Source organism: Haemorhous mexicanus, chromosome 2 (assembly GCF_027477595.1).
Source record: "Haemorhous mexicanus isolate bHaeMex1 chromosome 2, bHaeMex1.pri, whole genome shotgun sequence".
In the NCBI taxonomy this organism is placed as follows: Eukaryota; Metazoa; Chordata; class Aves; order Passeriformes; family Fringillidae; genus Haemorhous; species Haemorhous mexicanus.
The window spans coordinates 53043403-53060440 of NC_082342.1; the positions used below are offsets into that span (position 1 = coordinate 53043403).

At 37.4% G+C, this 17038-nt stretch overlaps 1 protein-coding gene across 3 annotated transcripts in view; it reads left to right on the forward strand.

The window, feature by feature from the left end:
- PDS5B (PDS5 cohesin associated factor B) overlaps positions 1-17038 on the forward strand; it is a 101165-nt gene that overhangs the window by 64920 nt on the left and 19207 nt on the right. For all 3 annotated transcript variants that reach the window (XM_059838849.1, XM_059838851.1, XM_059838850.1), the window contains exons 22-25: positions 299-367; positions 4712-4848; positions 9336-9459; positions 14983-15187. In XM_059838849.1, coding sequence (XP_059694832.1) covers positions 299-367; positions 4712-4848; positions 9336-9459; positions 14983-15187 — 535 coding nt within the window. The remainder of the gene's footprint in view (positions 1-298; positions 368-4711; positions 4849-9335; positions 9460-14982; positions 15188-17038) is intronic.

Sequence of the window (17038 nt, forward strand, 5' to 3'; positions counted from 1 at the left end):
GTGAAGTTCCAATCTACTGGATATGGAAAAACTGTTATTTTCAAAGCAATGGCTATTATGCCCTGAAAGAATAGTTTTCAGGTAACAACAACAACCAATTCCTTTATTAATCTTAAATTTTCTGATACTTGGGTAGTGAGGTATCTCACTTCTGTAGTGGTTACTTCTGTAAGGTACAGGAGGCATACAGCTGTCCAGGGAGTGCTGCTGTATTGTTTCCAGCAGCAAACAGGAAAGAGGAGGTTACAAGTTTCACTGAAGAGTAACAGTATTGTAACAAATGTAATATTTTGTTTAGCTTCCAGGAAAAAAGACAACAAAACTTTGGGTCCCAGATGAAGAAGTGTCTCCTGAAACCCTTGTTAAAGTGAGTAGCATGTACTATGTTTTCCTGTCTCTTATGTTTATAATACTTAATAAGGATTTGCTCTTGAGAACATATTTATAAATTATTATTTTATTCATAAATTTACATACGCACTTTATTAAGTTTTTATATAAGCTCTTAAAGGTGTAGTTTTGTTTTCTGACACTTGACTGTGATGATAGCTGGATTACTTAAATAATTTTTTTTCCCTCTCCTCTTCAATGTAGGAGTTAAGTACTATAGAAATTTTGTTAAAAGTCTTTCCTTTTTCTATTGAATTTTTATGCCATTTTAAGAAACTTTCAGTGTTGTTTTGGAAGAAGAACAATGGGGTTTGGATTTGTCAGTTTCTTCAAATGAATAAATCTGTTACATTGTTTATTTTTCTATGTTTGCAATGTGTATTAGAGAAAAACCTGGATTTAAGAAAAAAAAATCACTTTGAAATAGTGGGGGGTTTGTTTTGCTACTTTACTTAAAAATGTCATCTCAACCTTATTCTTATTTTGGAGTAAGTGTATTACATTTTCTGTACTCTGTAAGAGATACTGTCAGTCAATTTTTCAGTGAATTAGAAATAGAGTCACAATGTGAAAAATATATTCTATATCTGTATTTGGTTTTTAAATGCCCTTTACAGGGCATAGAACAGGGATAGATTTTTGCTTTCACTTCTTTCAGAATGAGATACTTGTCTTTTATAGTATGCTCTATGTTATATCAGTTGTTTAGTTTCTAATGTCTTCTGAGTAGTCACTCTGGTATTAAGACTTCTTTGCCTTCTCTCAAAATTGTTAAACACTTCCTAGCAGACCTTCTTTTCTGCTGGGTTAGTGAGTACTTTGGTTTGGTACAGAACGCATTAATGGAAAGGCTTGGCTTTTTTTGAAGTTGATTTGCTGCTTTTAGTTTTTTGACTCCACAAAGGATATTTTTCATGTTTGTGCAACTCCATAGTTACACAGTACACTCCAAAAATTGTTAAAAGAATGCACCTTTGTTTTAATTTAATGGAGTGCTTATTTTAACTAGACATGATTTCGCTTGAGCGATTATACGTGTAACTTGAAGTAGAGTAAATATTGTTTTTCTTAATTATTATAAATGATTTGTGAAGCTGTAATAAGTGTCTAAAATGTACTTTTATATTGATAAAACTTCTCATACATTTGGCTATTTGGAAGGGAATTAACCTGCAGAAATTCTTAAGGCAATTTGCAGTTGAAGACAAGCCTGAAAACTGTAAGAATTTATTTGCAGGTGAAAACAGGCTATTGTGAAAATTGATGTGCAAATTTAATTAGCATTTATTACTACTGCAGAGCTTAAACTTAATGTATGCTCCAGACAATGCCATTAGTTTATAAATGATTTCTCTCTGATAGCATACTTTTCTTCACTCTGGTTTTTCAAGCCTCTTTTTCCTTTTGTAATATTATTATATATCTAGTGGGGATTTTCAAACTAGCAGGTTAAAGTATGAAAGTGGGAAGGACTGCTGAAAACTAAATTTTAGTATTGTCCAGCCTAGCAGATGTAGACTGACAGAGGATAACCTTAGTTTTGGGTGCCAAACCTTCTGTGAAAGGCTCTCTGCAGAGAAATGTTTCAGTACAGTATTAACTATGAATTGGATTAATGATTGTATGAGTTAGACTGGAATTCCTACGCTGGGCACTTGAGTTCTAAAGCAATTGTCTCTCTTGGCAGTGACCTGTAATGAGTACTGTGCACCATGCAGGGGATTGAGACTTGTGTAGCAGCAGTGATATTTCTTGTTTCCTTCCATATCACTGGAATATAAGGTTTTTAGTACTATTTCTCTAACTATGGTCAAAGTGGGCTTTGTTTCATTTTTCAATACTGCACAAACTTGCATCCTTTGTGGCTCTGAAACCTCAGGCAGTAGAAACTGTAGCCACCTGCTGCCATAATGGTGATGTAGTAGGAAGACAGTGTTGTGTTTGATATGGCTCTGTCTCATTTTCACTTTCTTATGTTTTCATGTTGTGTAAAAATAATTTTTCATCTCGGAGGAGAATTCTAGGCTCATGAAGCACAAATTGGAAAAAGAACTTCAGACTGAATATAAGGAAAGGCCTGAGAACAGTCAGACAATGCAACAGATAGCAAGAGGTTCCAGGTTGCCAAGAGAGCCTGTGCAGTCTTCATTCTTGGAGGGCTTTTGACACCACGGTGCATAAAACTGAGACCAATGTGGTGTGATTTCATAGCTGACCTTCCTTTGAGCAGGGGATTGAACTGAAATCATCCTAAAACTCCTTCCAACTAGAATTATCCTTTAATAGCTACACAATTTGGTTGCAAAGGGAGAATTTAAAACATGACAGCAGTCCAAACTCATGTCATGTTTAACTAAGTCACTGTCTGTAGTAGTGACTGGAGGAATTCTCATGCCCTGTACTAACCTCATAGGAATGCTTAATTCCGAATGGTTGCTGGAATGTCACTATACCATCATTAACACCTGCAAAGAAATAGGGAAATTAGTGGGGTCAGACGAAAATTCTGAAGGAGGCGGGACTAGGACTTGACTACATGGAAGGAAAACTAGAATAGGTTTGGATAATAAAACTGGGGAAAAACCGTTATGGTGGGAATTGCTAGAAGCAAAGATTGAAATTTAAATTGGTCAGGGGACAAGGTAGCCTGTATCTGTTCCCTGGCTGATTGTGTCATTTATTTGAAGACCAAGGAAAGCTGTCATATTTCCATCCTCCCAACAAATGGCAGGCACTAACAGTTACAGGTCCTGGTTATGATATGAAGAAACTGAATTTGTGAGCTGTGAAAAGATATGATGCCATTATTGTTATATTACGATTATTATATTGGGTTTGATTCTATTAAAATCTTCTGGTGGATACTTAGAGCTGTTCCAATGGAAGACCCTTTGAAAGTGAGGGCAAGACAAATTCTGCTCCTCAGACTCCATTTGCATTTTGAGTTCTGGAGGGACAGACATCCTACAGCTCACTGGTGTTACCCAATAGGGTGGAGCAAGTGGACTACAGTCCTAAAAACTAAACTCACATAGAAGCAATAGTCCTAGAACTGAGATCTGATGGGACCATTTTGGTCAGTTCGTTGCAAGGAGTATATCAGTTATGCTATGATAAATTTAATTTGTTGATATTGTGAATGTTTATATAAAAGCTACTAGAATTGCTTTTCCCACTAATGAGAATATTTGAATTTAGCATGTACAAAAAGTGTAAGTTTTCTAAAGATTTTTTACTAAGGTTTTTTATCTTCAGAGTTCAGTATTTTGTTTTGGTTTGGGGGTTTTTTTGGTGTTGTTTTTTTTGTTTGTTTGTTTGTTTGTTTCCTTCTTTTTCCCCCCAAGGATATCTATGTGATTTAGATGACCATTTTCATTTTCCTGTAAGAAGATACTCTTTTTTGTTTTCTTTATTGTCTCTGCTGTCATATGAAAGGAAAATTAAAGGATAAAGGGATTCAAATACTAAAACAAACTTAATCTCCAAACTAATGTTTTATTTTCACTAAAGAAATGTGCAGTTATTCAGTGTTTCATGATAGTTGCTGGAGTCTGCACACTGGCAGAAGCCTGCCTCAAAACACTTGATGTTTCTATTGGCAAAACCAAGTTATCCCTCCCCAGCTTTAAAGCTTTTCTTTAAATAGTTGTGAAAAAAGTATTCTTTACCCGAGTAAGTTATCTTAGTACAGATTGCTAACAGTCAAGATGTCTATTAAGTGTTTTTTCAAGTACATGTCTTAAATTGAAATTCAAATATGACATATATAAATAGAGAATGTATAGGGCACAGCAATTTAATGCCAAGGTCGTGGGTTCAGTTGCCATAAGGTCATTCACTGGACTTGTTGATTCTTGTGGGTCCCTTCCGATGCAGAATATTCTGTGAATTGTAGGAATATATAAAGATGAAAATGTGTTCTGCTTTTTGATTGAGTAACATTTTCTTAGTAAGTATAAACTAACTGTTTAGCCTATTTCACAGTATTTAATGGATGTAAGCTCAATTAAGAAAATGTTTTCAAAGGACAAAATATGTGATTGCTTATAGAATAAGCAGCTCAAACGTTAACTAAATGTATAATTTTTATTTGCTGTAATACATACTTGAGACTTTCAGTGAAAAGTTGCTGTCTAGTGAGAGTATGTCTGGTTATCTTTCAGTAGTTAAATGATGTTTTGCAGTCCTGACAGACTTATGTTTTTACCAACAAAAAGCACTTGGGAGAAAATACTATGTGATTAAATTAAGATAAAGATTATTTTAAAAATGAGGCTTATAATATAGTTTGACTTTTTGGTATCCATTTTTTTTTTTCCAGATTCAGGCCATCAAGATGATGGTTCGATGGTTGCTAGGAATGAAGAACAATCACAGCAAGTCAGGTACTTCTACTCTGAGATTGCTAACAACAATATTACACAGTGATGGAGACTTAACAGAGCAGGGAAAAATAAGGTATGTACCAGATGGTAATGTTTTCATGTCTGTGATGATGGAGTGAGGGGAGAGTTTTAATTGAAGTAGTGTGTAAACTACTCTGCTAGACTGCTTAACAATTTATGCATTTTATTTCATAAGATGTGATAGTAAGCTTGGCTGGTTCCTACATAAGTTTGCTGAGTCTCAGGTTTTGTAACACTGTATGCACAGCTGAATTTTAGGTTTTTATATCCTTGCTTTTATTTATCCCTTCAATAGGCCATTACTCATATTGCAGGAATAAACTGTGCAACTTCCTCCTTCCCACTGAAAATTGGTTTTAATTTTTTATGCAGCTTGCTGTTCCTGGTGTACCAATTGCTTTGTATGCCAAATGCCAATAGGTGGACTTTCTAATAAAGAATAATAGTGTGTTGTATAAACTAGGTGGAAATACTTAGGACACAAGACACTTCTGCTTGGAGGCAGGCTAATCTATCTTGAGGTCTCTAAAAGTGAAAGTAAGAAGGAAATGTGTAAACAGGATTAAGTCTCAATAAATAATTTACTTTTTAGGTGACTGTTAGACAACTTGTTTTTCTGGGTATCTTCTTGATCCTCTGTGGTAGGAAAAGTGACAAGTAGTCAGCTGCTGTTGCTTGCTAAACATTGAAAATTTATGTCTAGAAAAGCTATTAAGGGCATGGGTAGATTGTGCCAGTATGTTTAAAAAGGTTCTGATTTTCAGGTGGAGTTAATGTTATACAGTAGTTACGCAGATAGAACCATACTGTGTGTGCAAAATTGCAAACCTGAGAGCTGTCTAGTATATTATATTTGTAGCAACTGTGTAATCTGTCCTAAAGTTCTTTGTAAACAATTGTTTTATAGTTTTAAGTTTTGCAGTGTGACCATTCATGGCAGCTGCCAGGGAGTTGAGTGGCAGTAATTTAGCTTTTCAGCACAACTACTTGGAGTACATGGTTGGTTTATGTAGTAGTTAGTGAATAGATCAGTTCTGTAGATCCTGTGTGTTTTCATGTTTGGAATGATGATTCCTTACTGTGCATGTTTCAGAAATTTAATTTTCCCACTCCTTTTCTACTCAAAAAGTAATTATATAAAGTAGAAACTTTATATAATGATGTGATCAGTTCTCCATTTTTAAATCAAGTTAATGTAGGGCTAGGGCGGGATCCTTTCAGGGTAGAGAGAAAGCTGCAGAGACATGTGATGTTGCTGTGGAGGTAACCCTTCAACCCCAGAGCTGGGAGCTCTGCCTGGGGATGGATGATGAGCCAATGGAGAGCTTTTGGGTTAAGATTGAAGAGCAGGTTCCTCTTTGTAACATCGTGGTGAGTGTCTGCTGTGGGACCCCTGACCAGGAAGAAGTGGATGAGACTGAAAACAACTTTAAGTATGCAGTCTTTGGCCCTCGTGGGGAAATTCAGCCTCTCTGATATCTGCTGCAAGAGCAACACAGCAGTGCATAACAATCCAGGGCAGCATCGATGACCACTTTTTGACATAACTGGTAGAGGACCTAATGAGGAGAGGCTCTCTGTTCTACCTCATACATGCCAGAAAGGTGGGACTTACTAGGGATGTGAAGGTTGAAGGCAGCCTTGGCTATAATGACCTTAAAATGGTGAAGTTCAAAATCCTGAGGGCAAGAAGGGGGGCAGAAGGCAAGATTGGACTGGACTTCAGGAGAACAGTCTTGGGGCTCTACAAGGATGTGCTTGTAGGGTCCCATTGGATAAGGCCTGGAGGGAAGAGGGGCCTAAGAAAGCTAGTTACCTAGAATCCCCCCTCAGTACTCAAGAGTGATCACAACAGAAAAGCAGATGGAAACTTCAGTAAACTGCACCTGTATGAGCAAGATACTCCTGGCAAAATTCAAACACAAGAAGAGGGATTGAGAGTAGCCCTGCAGAGTAGTACTTGGGGACACTGGTGGATAAAAGGGTGAACATGAGCCAGCAATCTGTGCTTACATCCCAGAAAGCCAGCTGAGGTGTATCCTGGGCTGCATCAAAAGAAGCGTGGCTAGCAGGTCAAGGGATTTGATTCTGCCTCTTTAGCTCACTCTGAGGGTGAGACCCTACACAAAGTACTGCATCCAACTCTGGGGTTCTCAGCACAGGAAACCCATGGACCTGGTGGAGCATGTTCAGAGAAGGGTCTCAAAAACAATCAGAGGGCTGGAGCACTTTTATGAGGAAAGGCTGAGTGATTTGGAGTTGTTCAGTCTGGAGAAGAGAAGGGTTGGGGAGATCTTATTGTGACCTGTCAGTACTCAAAGGGAGTAGATAAGGGAAGATTTTTTTTTTATGGTGAGGGTGATGAAACACTGAAACAGGATGCTCAGGCAGGTTATAGCTGCCCCATCCCTAGAAACATTCCAGGTCTCCTTGGACGGGCCTCCAAGTACTGCTCATTGCAGGGGGTTGGACTAGATGAGCTTTAACAATCCCTTCTGGCCCCAACTATTCCATGGTATGAGGTAAAGAGAAGGAGCAAGTAGAGATGGGTAATCTGGCAGGAATATAGGGAACACCATCTGAGATACAGACAGGAAAGCCAAATCCCAACTGGGATAAAATCTAGTGAGAAATGACAAAGGCAACCAGAAGAGCTTCTCTGAGTAAATAAGTGACAAAAGGAAGACTAGGGAAAATGTGCACCCACTGCTGAATGAGGCAAGAGCCCTGTTGACAGGACATGTAATAATTTTGTGATTCTCAGTATTGCTTTTCAAGAAAGCTCCAAACTGGTAGAAGGGCCAGTCCATTGTCTCTGTGTGAGCTCTGTTGCCTACATAAACAATTACTCTCAAAGCCTGGAGCAGAGGAGATGATGTTTCAGGCCTGTTAGTTCTGCATGGAACTTGCTGACACTTCCTGACCTTTTTTCTTCACCCACTGAGTGCAATAAGGATATCTTCTTTCTGGCAATGCTTACTGTGTCCTTTCTGTGCAAACCTGATACTGCTCCTTCTGACTTGGAGAAGGCTTTGGAAAGAGTAAAACTGTCCATTCAGTACAGAATATAACCTTTTAGACTGTACTCGATATGAGGTCATTCTATGAGCCAGTTTTAGTGTTCATGGCTTACACTCGTCTTTTAAACAGCGTTTAATAATTTGCTAAACATAATTGAATTAAGTGAAAGTGGCTGGGCTCAGGAGCCTTTGATTCTGTTGAGGCCATCAGTCATGTTGTAATCTTCCTGATGTTATTGCCCACATCAGCCCTAAAAGTGACTCTGCCCCTATGCCTCTTGAAATCTACACAACTTTACCCTTCAGTGACACTGTAAGGGATTTTTTTTTTTTTTTACTTCAAAGCATTGTTCAGCCTGGAGTGTCAGGTGAAGGCAAGGTCCCATTTGGACAACAAATCCCTTCTCTTGTTCATCCTTCATACTTTGAAGTAGTAGGATTGATGACTTTCTTGAATTACTTTTAAATCAACAACTGATTTCTTTGGGATGCTATCATGTCTAGGTTAAATTCACCAGTCTTGTCTTTTTTTTAATATTGAATTTTATCAATAAGCAGTATTTCAACTGTCCTTTCCAAGTCTTTCTTTTTAATTTTATAAGTCATAAACAGTCCTGCAAAATTCAAGATGATACAGATTTTCTGTTTGTGGTTAGATAGAACAGCAAGGTTTAATCTTTCATGTCTTTGTAGTAGGATTTTGATTTTAGTCTATACTAAGCATAAAATAAGACTGTTTCAGTATCAGAGGATGCCAGCAGTTGCTGAAAGTACTGATATTAGATATGAAGTTGAATTGAGATTTTCTTGATATACCATCTGCATTTTTAAACTAATGCTCACCAAGAGAAAAATTATTAAAAACCTTTTGGAGTTTAGAATGTCATAGCTCTGTGCTGTAGAAAATTTGCCACACATCTGATATACAACATTTTCAGTGGTTGCATTCAAAAGACATTTTGCTATTGCCTTGAAATAAAATTTGCTTAGTCACGTATTACACTCATGTAAAATTCACTTAGTCATGTATTAATTTATGTTGGCCTGAAGCATGAATTTAGAGCTAGAAAAGTTTGGCAACTCTGGGGACTAGAAATGGGCTGGCTATTTCTTTGGCAGGACTCTCCTGCTGAAGGAGGACCAGCAAGCTGAACAGAAGTATCTTACTGCTAGATGTGGTCTCTGAGGGGCAGTATGGACTGTCCTCACTCAATGCAAAGCTAGAATTGTTTCACACCCATGTGGAACTTCTAGGAAGTTTGATGGAAAATTTTTATTGCCAGGTTGGGACCAGGAAATGGTAAGTGGGAATAGGCTGTAAAATGTGCTGCCATGAAAATTACTTTAGGTTTAAAATTGCTTCTGTTAGCATAGGGGTAGCTATGAAACTTTACAGAAACTTCTTTCCTTTGAAGTACTTGTTTTTCAGTGATGCAAATTTATTAGATTTAGTTAAGTCAAATAATTACATAATTTTTTTTACTAATTAACTGTCACAATCCATATGCTTGTTTTTCAGTAAACCTGACATGTCTCGCTTGAGGCTGGCTGCAGGGAATGCTATTGTGAAGTTGGCACAAGAACCTTGTTACCACGAAATCATCACCTTAGAACAATACCAGCTGTGTGCACTAGCCATAAATGTAAGGAAATGTGGAGTTGTGGGTTATCAGCAGATGTATGAGTTGTTGTATAGTTGTTTGAGCTATATGTTATGTATATTTCTGCAAATCTGGTTTCATGCAAAATACTCAGCCTTGCCATGAAATTATTTCTCCATTTCATAATTCTGAAAACCCATTGTGGATGAGAATTAGATCTGTAGTACTGGGCTGTCCATTGGGCAAGTACTGACTTAGAGTAGTCAAATGTTAGAATACTGATAAACTAAGATATGCAGTATGTATTTAAGTAATACACCAGCTGCATTATAACATTACTAGAAGTTAAATTGAGATGATGTAAAGTATATTGAACTGTGGTGAAAACAATGACCTTGGTTTCTCAATCCTTGGGTAGAATATATTTGGAAGGCAGAGGTCTGGAAAAATAATTAGCATCCTTTAAATATTAGAAGAAATAGGGAGATACTCCTTGGCAGATACTGTAATTTCATCGTTAACCACTGCCTGCGAGCCTATAGTAAGTAGAAATGTAGGGACCCTCTCTGTTTCTGGCTTGTAGGCATAGCAAATTGTACAGAAATTGATTCATACCCCAAGAGTAAGGGACTTCTGTTGGTGTTATTTGTGTAGCTGCTGGTATTCTCCTGGCTTTCCAGAAGTCAAGAAATCCTCTGCAAGGAATCCTGTCCAGAAGCAGCAATAATGATATGCCATTTTAGATCTTAATTCCTGTGTCCAGCTAAAGCTTTAAAAGCTGGAACCCATTTTAAATGTCAGAAGACTTTAAATTGGCATATAATGTTAGAAAATATGGAGTATGGCTCCTATGTTGATATTACTTACTTTCATACAGAGTATCTTTTTTAGTTTCTAAAGTTGCTTGGAGTTGGTTACTGTTGGGCTAGAAAAATCATTCCTTTACCAGAGTGAGACAGTCCCTATTAGACTTGTATGTTGTTTTAACTTTGTTTATGTGCATTTTAAGCTTCTGTGTTCCTATGAAAAAGAGCCCAGTTCCCAAATGCTTTGGAAAAACAAGGGGAATGGAGCAAAGCTTTAAACTACTTAAGCAGATGAAATCCAGCAAAACTACAGCAGGAATTCAGTGGTAATAACTGAAAGTCTTTACACCCAAAGCAAAGTCTGATACTTTTCAGCTTTTCTATTTCAAAACTGAACAGAAATGTTAGTCTTGTCTCAAAATGAGTTATAAAGATTTTTATAGTTCAGAACAAAATTAGGTGAGACAGAAATAGGCACTCAGTGTAATGACGAATAAGTTCTGTTTCTGCTCCGGAAAGGATACTCAAGCTGGATAATGTCATGCCAGACTAGCCTTGCCAATGTAGTGTTTGCATGTTCTGTTTTTTTGTGAACCCAGTGATCAAAATCTGTTCTTTCCTTCAGTCATTTCCCTCCTGTGGCAAATCTTTATTGCAAATGTTAACCTTGTAGCTCCTATTAGATTTTTGCTTCATTGTTTTGCTATTCTTTTCAGTATGTTAAAGTGCAGGTCCTTTGCCCTCCTCCATCTCTCACTTCTATCATTTACTTTCCAGCTATAACAGTCTTAACTGTTTGTGGATATTCTAACAGATGTGTTGTCACCATTTTGTGTCTAATGCTTACCTTCCCTGAATTTTCAAAAGGGAATTTTGAGAGATAAAATTCAAAATTAGAACATAGGGTTCTCAACATTTATAAACCAGTTAGTATCACATTTTATTGTAGCATTACATCATACTTTGGACTGGAATGAACCTATAAAGATCATCCCATTAAACTCCTTTGCTGTGGTCAGGTACACGTTCCACTAGAACAGGTTGCTCAAAGCCTTATCCAGCCTGGCTCTGAACATCTCCAATGATGGGGTGCCCACACGTTTTCTGGGCAGCCTGTTCCAGTGTCCCACCACCCTCACCGTAAAAAATCTTTTCCATATGTTCAATCTAAACCTCACCTCTTTCAGTTTAAAACCATTGCTCCAGAGCAGGACACAGCACTGCAGAGGGGGGTCCCGTGAGACCAGAGTAGATGTTGAGAATTCGCTTTCTGACCCTGCTGGCCACTCTCCTTCTGATGGAGCCCAGGTCGTGGTAGGCTTTCTGGCCTGTGAGCTCATCTCCAGTTTTTCATCCACAAGTGACCCCAGTCCTCTGCAGGGCTGCTCTCAATACCTTCATCCCTTAGCTTGTATGGATACTGAGGATTGCCTGGAGCCAGGTACAGGACCTTGCACTTGGAACTCTTGAACCTCCTGATGTTCCCCTGGGCCCATCCTTTCTTAAGCCTGTCAAGGTTCCTCAGGATGGCAGCCCTTCTCTCCAGTGTATCAACTGCACTACTTGGCTTGATGCTGTCCACAGGCTTGCTGAGGGATGTTCTCAGCCTTCCTATCTGTGTAATTAACAAAGATGAACAATGCCTGTCCCAGTATTCCCCCCTGAGCGCACCAGTTGTTACTGATCTCCATTTGGACATTGATTTTTTTTTTGGACTGCAATCCTTTGGACATCCAGCCAATTTCTTATCAGTTGAGTAGTCCGTCTCTGAAACCCATATTGCTCCAATTTAGAGACAACAATGTTGCCTATAAATGTGTCAAAGCCCTTATAGAAATCCAGATGGGTGACATCAACTGCTCATCCCTTATCCATTTGCACATTCACTTCATTGTAAAAGGTTAGACCAGTCAGGCATGATTTGTCCTTTGTAAAGCCATGTTGGGTGTCTGTAATCCCCTCCCTCTCGTTATCCATATGCTTTGTCATTGCTTCCAGGAGGATCTATTCCTTTGTAATATCATTTCTGTCACTTTTCTTTCTTCATTTATTGATACTTCTTTGCCTTTCATGACTTTGTAAGTTGTTTCCCAGAATTTAAATCATAAGCTCTGTCAGGTCAGGAATTCTGCCTTTCATTTTCACTGCAGCTCCTAATGGATTTTGAATACTTACAAATAACTTTTCTAGATGTTTTTCAGGCCTTCTGCAATTTCCTCTCTCACTTTTTCAGTGGAGATGCTTGGATGCATAGCAGTTGTAATGGCTTTAATGATTTTTTCCACTTAAAAGGGGTACTGATTTTTTTTTTTGACATTTGGCCTGTGCACATATGCATACATACATGTTAATGCTTAGAGTGGTTAGTATTAGAATCCATTTCTTGATGGTAGATACTGAATACTCTGAAAGTTTTTTTATTATTAACACTTCCAAGTCTAGCCACAAATCAGGTGACATCAAGGCTAACTCTAGTTTTCTGTTATTTAATTCACAGTAAAGATTTTCTAAGTGGGCAGATCAGAAAACAGAATAAACAGCAGGAAAAATCATACTTTTTAAGGCCTGTGATGGCTGCACAGGTTCTGCTGAGGTTCTGTGCTGGCACTTTTTTTTTCCCTCTGATGCTGCTGTTTTGTAATGTGTAATGACTGGAGTACAGAACACATAATTAAATTTTGTCACTAATTGCCATGTGAAAGTGGCACTGGTAAACAGGGGCATTATTATGATGAAATGCATGTAGTTTTAGTAATTGTAAAATAAGTTGCATATGTGTTTGGCCAATCTTATAAGCTTACCAGCAGCTGACTTCTGTGATCTCCAGAACAAATTTTGATGTCAACAGCGCTTCATATTGAGAGGGAAAAGTAACTGAGGATAGTACTTCAGTGTTTAACAAGATTTAAGATCAGATTTAAGATCTGATAAGCTTTGCTGTTGAAAATACAATTTAATTGTATTTAGAATAAGTTTTGTAGTTTGCATAAGTTTCATTTGTTTAAAACCCAAAACTTTTTTAGTTTTCTTTGTTAACTCAGGTTGTTGTAATTGATGAATCAGAGCTATATCTGAGTGATACATGATGTTTTGCAAATGTGTATTTTTTAATGCTTTTTAAACGGTGAACTTCTGATGAATTGGCATTAAATTCAGAGGTGAGAATATATAAAATCGGATTAATTTATGGAGTTTGTGTATGCTGTTAAAAATAGCATACCTTGGTTAAGTTTTGTCTCCTTCTTCTTAGTGAGCTAGTGTAACTGAGTCAAATTTAAGGTTATTCTCAATATTAAAAGATAAAGAAATTATAGTCATTCCAGCTGGCCACACAATACCATCAATAGCAACCAACTGTACCTCCCTTGTCCTCTGAGACAAAGATGTTTCCCTGCTGAAATAGCAACTAGGCATCTGTCTCTTCTGAGCTTCCTAAAGGCTTTAGACTTGGGTGATGCTGGGGAGGGAAAAGAGGGCTCTATCCTAGCCTCCTGTGGGGGTGGATTTGCTGTAAGGAGGCAAGAGATAATGAGCAGATCTCATGGTTTGGGTTTGTGGGCTTGGGTTACTTCAGCTCTAGCTGCAGCACGTGTTTCAGGGTTTCAGTCCACAGAGGGGGAATATTGCTTGAAGCACAGAAGGGAGAAAATGGGGCATGACTGAAAAAAGTTTCTTCGCAATTTCATTTTTGGTGGAGGCAGAGGGTAGATTGTTTTATTTAATATGTGATCTCTTTAGATGCCCTTTGCCAGTTTAGCAGAGCCAGTGTTTCCAGTGGCTAGGTTTTGGCTCTGCACTTCCAGTAGACTGATAACTAGAAATCCTCTTCTATCCTTTCTGACTTCAAAACTGTCATTTAACTAAAATAGCTGCTTGCTCCTGTTAACATTTTTACTTTGTATTTGGAAATAAATCTTTCCTCCTGACCTTTTTTTTGGCAGGTTAAATGTGCCAAGCTATTTTGGTGACCTTGTTTACCTTAAGCTTTTCTCTATGTTTTCTTCAAAGTCTTTTCTACACATGTTTCTGTTAAGCTTCCTTGTCCTGTGTTGGGAAATGGTTTGTCATGTCTTCAATGCTATATGTTGGTTATTTTCATACAAAAAAAATTTAGGCTTCATGCCTTTTCTGGGACCATGTTGCTTAATAAGCTGTAGAACTACATTTGCTGCCTTCATATTGTTTTACTTTATGTTGTTTGGCAGCTGTTAAACACAGATAATTCTCTTCCATGGTCAGTTGTAGTGCATAGGTTTCCACAGTATAATGGAAATGCTTGGTACTCTCTTTGGTGTTTCACCTTATCTGTTGAATTTTATTCAGTTTTTAATATTAGTGTCTTGATGAAAATGTGTGAAATCGTAGCAGCAAAATTGACATGGTGGTGGTTACTGGTGGCTAAAATGTTTTTGTGCAGGTCTTTGACATTGGCTTTACAAAGCAAGTGACCCAACTGTGAACAATTTCAGTGACTCCATGCCTTAGTACTATGCGAAATTAGATCTTGAGTCCTGAGTCTGATATCTTCCTGCACAATTTTTGAACCTTAGCTCTTCTTCTGAGCTTAAAGGAAACTTCAGCTGATTAATTCAATTAAATTGCTCTGACTTGGTATTTAAAAAAATTCTTGCAGTTCCTATGTTTCAGTGGCTTCAAGGTCTAATTTGTTTTAGCATATTTACCTGAGCTTCCATGCTTTATTTTACGGTTTATATTGCTTTAAGAAAATCTTTTTTGGTTTTGCTTTTTTTTTTAATAGGATGAATGTTACCAAGTGAGACAAATATTTGCTCAGAAACTTCACAAAGGCCTTTCTAGACTACGGCTGCCGCTAGAATATATGGCTATTTGTGCACTGTGTGCAAAAGATCCCGTGAAAGAGAGAAGAGCTCATGCTAGGCAGTGCCTTGTGAAGAACATAAATGTCAGAAGGGAATATCTGAAGCAACATGCAGCAGTTAGTGGTAAGAGAATTGAAGTCACTTTTTGCTACAAGGGGTGTAGTTCAAATATAAATGTGAGTAGACTGAAAACATTGATAGTTGTCTGTTTTTATACACAGAATGACTGTAAATTTGATTTGGAGGTATCTAATGAAAACTGAGTTTTCAGGTTTTCTTTTGTCCAGATTTTATTTTGATTTTTTTTTTTTTAACAGGCACTGCTGAGGTCTTGGAGTTCTGTTAAAAACTGTGCAAATGCTTATGCCTAAATATATTGGAAGTGAAGTAATTTTCCAAGGCAATTATGTGTACTATTTGAACGTAATAATGTTAATAATGTTCTAAGTGAAGTGACAATGATTAATTTTACTTTAGCAATTACTAATAAGTAACTTTAATACATAAATGCTGTACTAAATAGACTGTCCTTGCACTGCTGTATTGAGTAGCATCTTGTGTTATTCCTGCAAAGGGCTATATTTGTTGGCACTTCAGGATGAGTTGATGCAATTCTTTCTTCTCAGTGCCAGTGGTTGATCATGAGAATGCTTTGGAAGTTATTATGGACTCATGTCAGCTATTTTTCTTTTATTAAGTCAGTCCTTTTGACTTAAAGCTACAGACATACACTGTTACAATGCTGGTACAGGGTCATAGGAAAAAGGAGACCTTTATGAAGAGCTGTAGCATTTTTGAATGAGAGGTTTTGAAAGATTTATTTCTTTGAAAGATTACTGATGGTTTGACTTTTGTGAAATGAAGGAGATTTTTTCATCCTTTTAGCCTAAACCAGACCTGTTTTGTGAATCTGATCTCAGAGATGCTGTCAGATAACTGACTTCCTTCTGTGTTTATGAATCACTTTATATTAGTTATGTCAGTCAGTCTTTCTCAGCCCCGTTAGACTCTGATCAGAGAATTAGTCTACAGACAAATCCTTAATGTATCATTAATTTAAGAAAAAAGTGGTACTTTTCTCCCACTTAGTAACATGTAAAAAAGAAAAAATAAGTTGAACAAACACCTCTAAGTAATTTTAAGACTATCCCTCTTGAAATTTGAAATCTCTTTTTAATTGTGTAGACAGAAAGCATAAGAATTATCATGTGTTTGAAACAGATGCTGCAAAGTAACTGTCAAAAATCTGTGGAAGAAATTAAGAGGAACCTAGGTGTGTGTGATTTTCTTTATCCAGTAGGACCTCAAAGTGCACCTGATAAATTATTTTCTTGCTGAAATAATTGTGTGATGGCTTTGATTTGACATATACTATAACACATGGGGAGTCTGGATTAAATATAGATTGCAGGATTTTTTGAGGATGACAATCTTAACTTCGTGCCCTTCAGATTTACCAGTCTGAGCTTTCAGCAAATAAAATATCTTGAACTGTTTGTATCCTAAAATATCCATATTGCAGCACTTCAGCCAAAGCTCATTTCTGGATATAACACAATATTTAAATGTGTGTCTCCCTCTGCCACTCTCTGTGCTGACCATGCAGTAACTCAGGGTGGTAATGATGGTAGTACCTCCTTTGGAAATCTGTATCTTTGCATATTCCAGCTATTTGTCTGAATCTATAAATGTGTGGTTTTGTGGTATGTTTTGTCTCAAAAACTTCATACAGGTGAGGAGGATAGCTGTTGGATATTTTGGAGGGATTTCAGCTTTTATTGAAAATATGGTAAATTTCTGTTTACCCTACCTGAGGAAAACTTTCTAAGGACTGGTACCAGACAGTAAAACACCTCTTTCTTCCACACTGGCCTTTTATAGGCCGTCAGGAATTATTCTCAGCCCTCTTAAATTCTCTAAATTCTATTCAGAGTGCAAGCCACTCAAGAAGAGACTTACTTTGATTGTGTATCT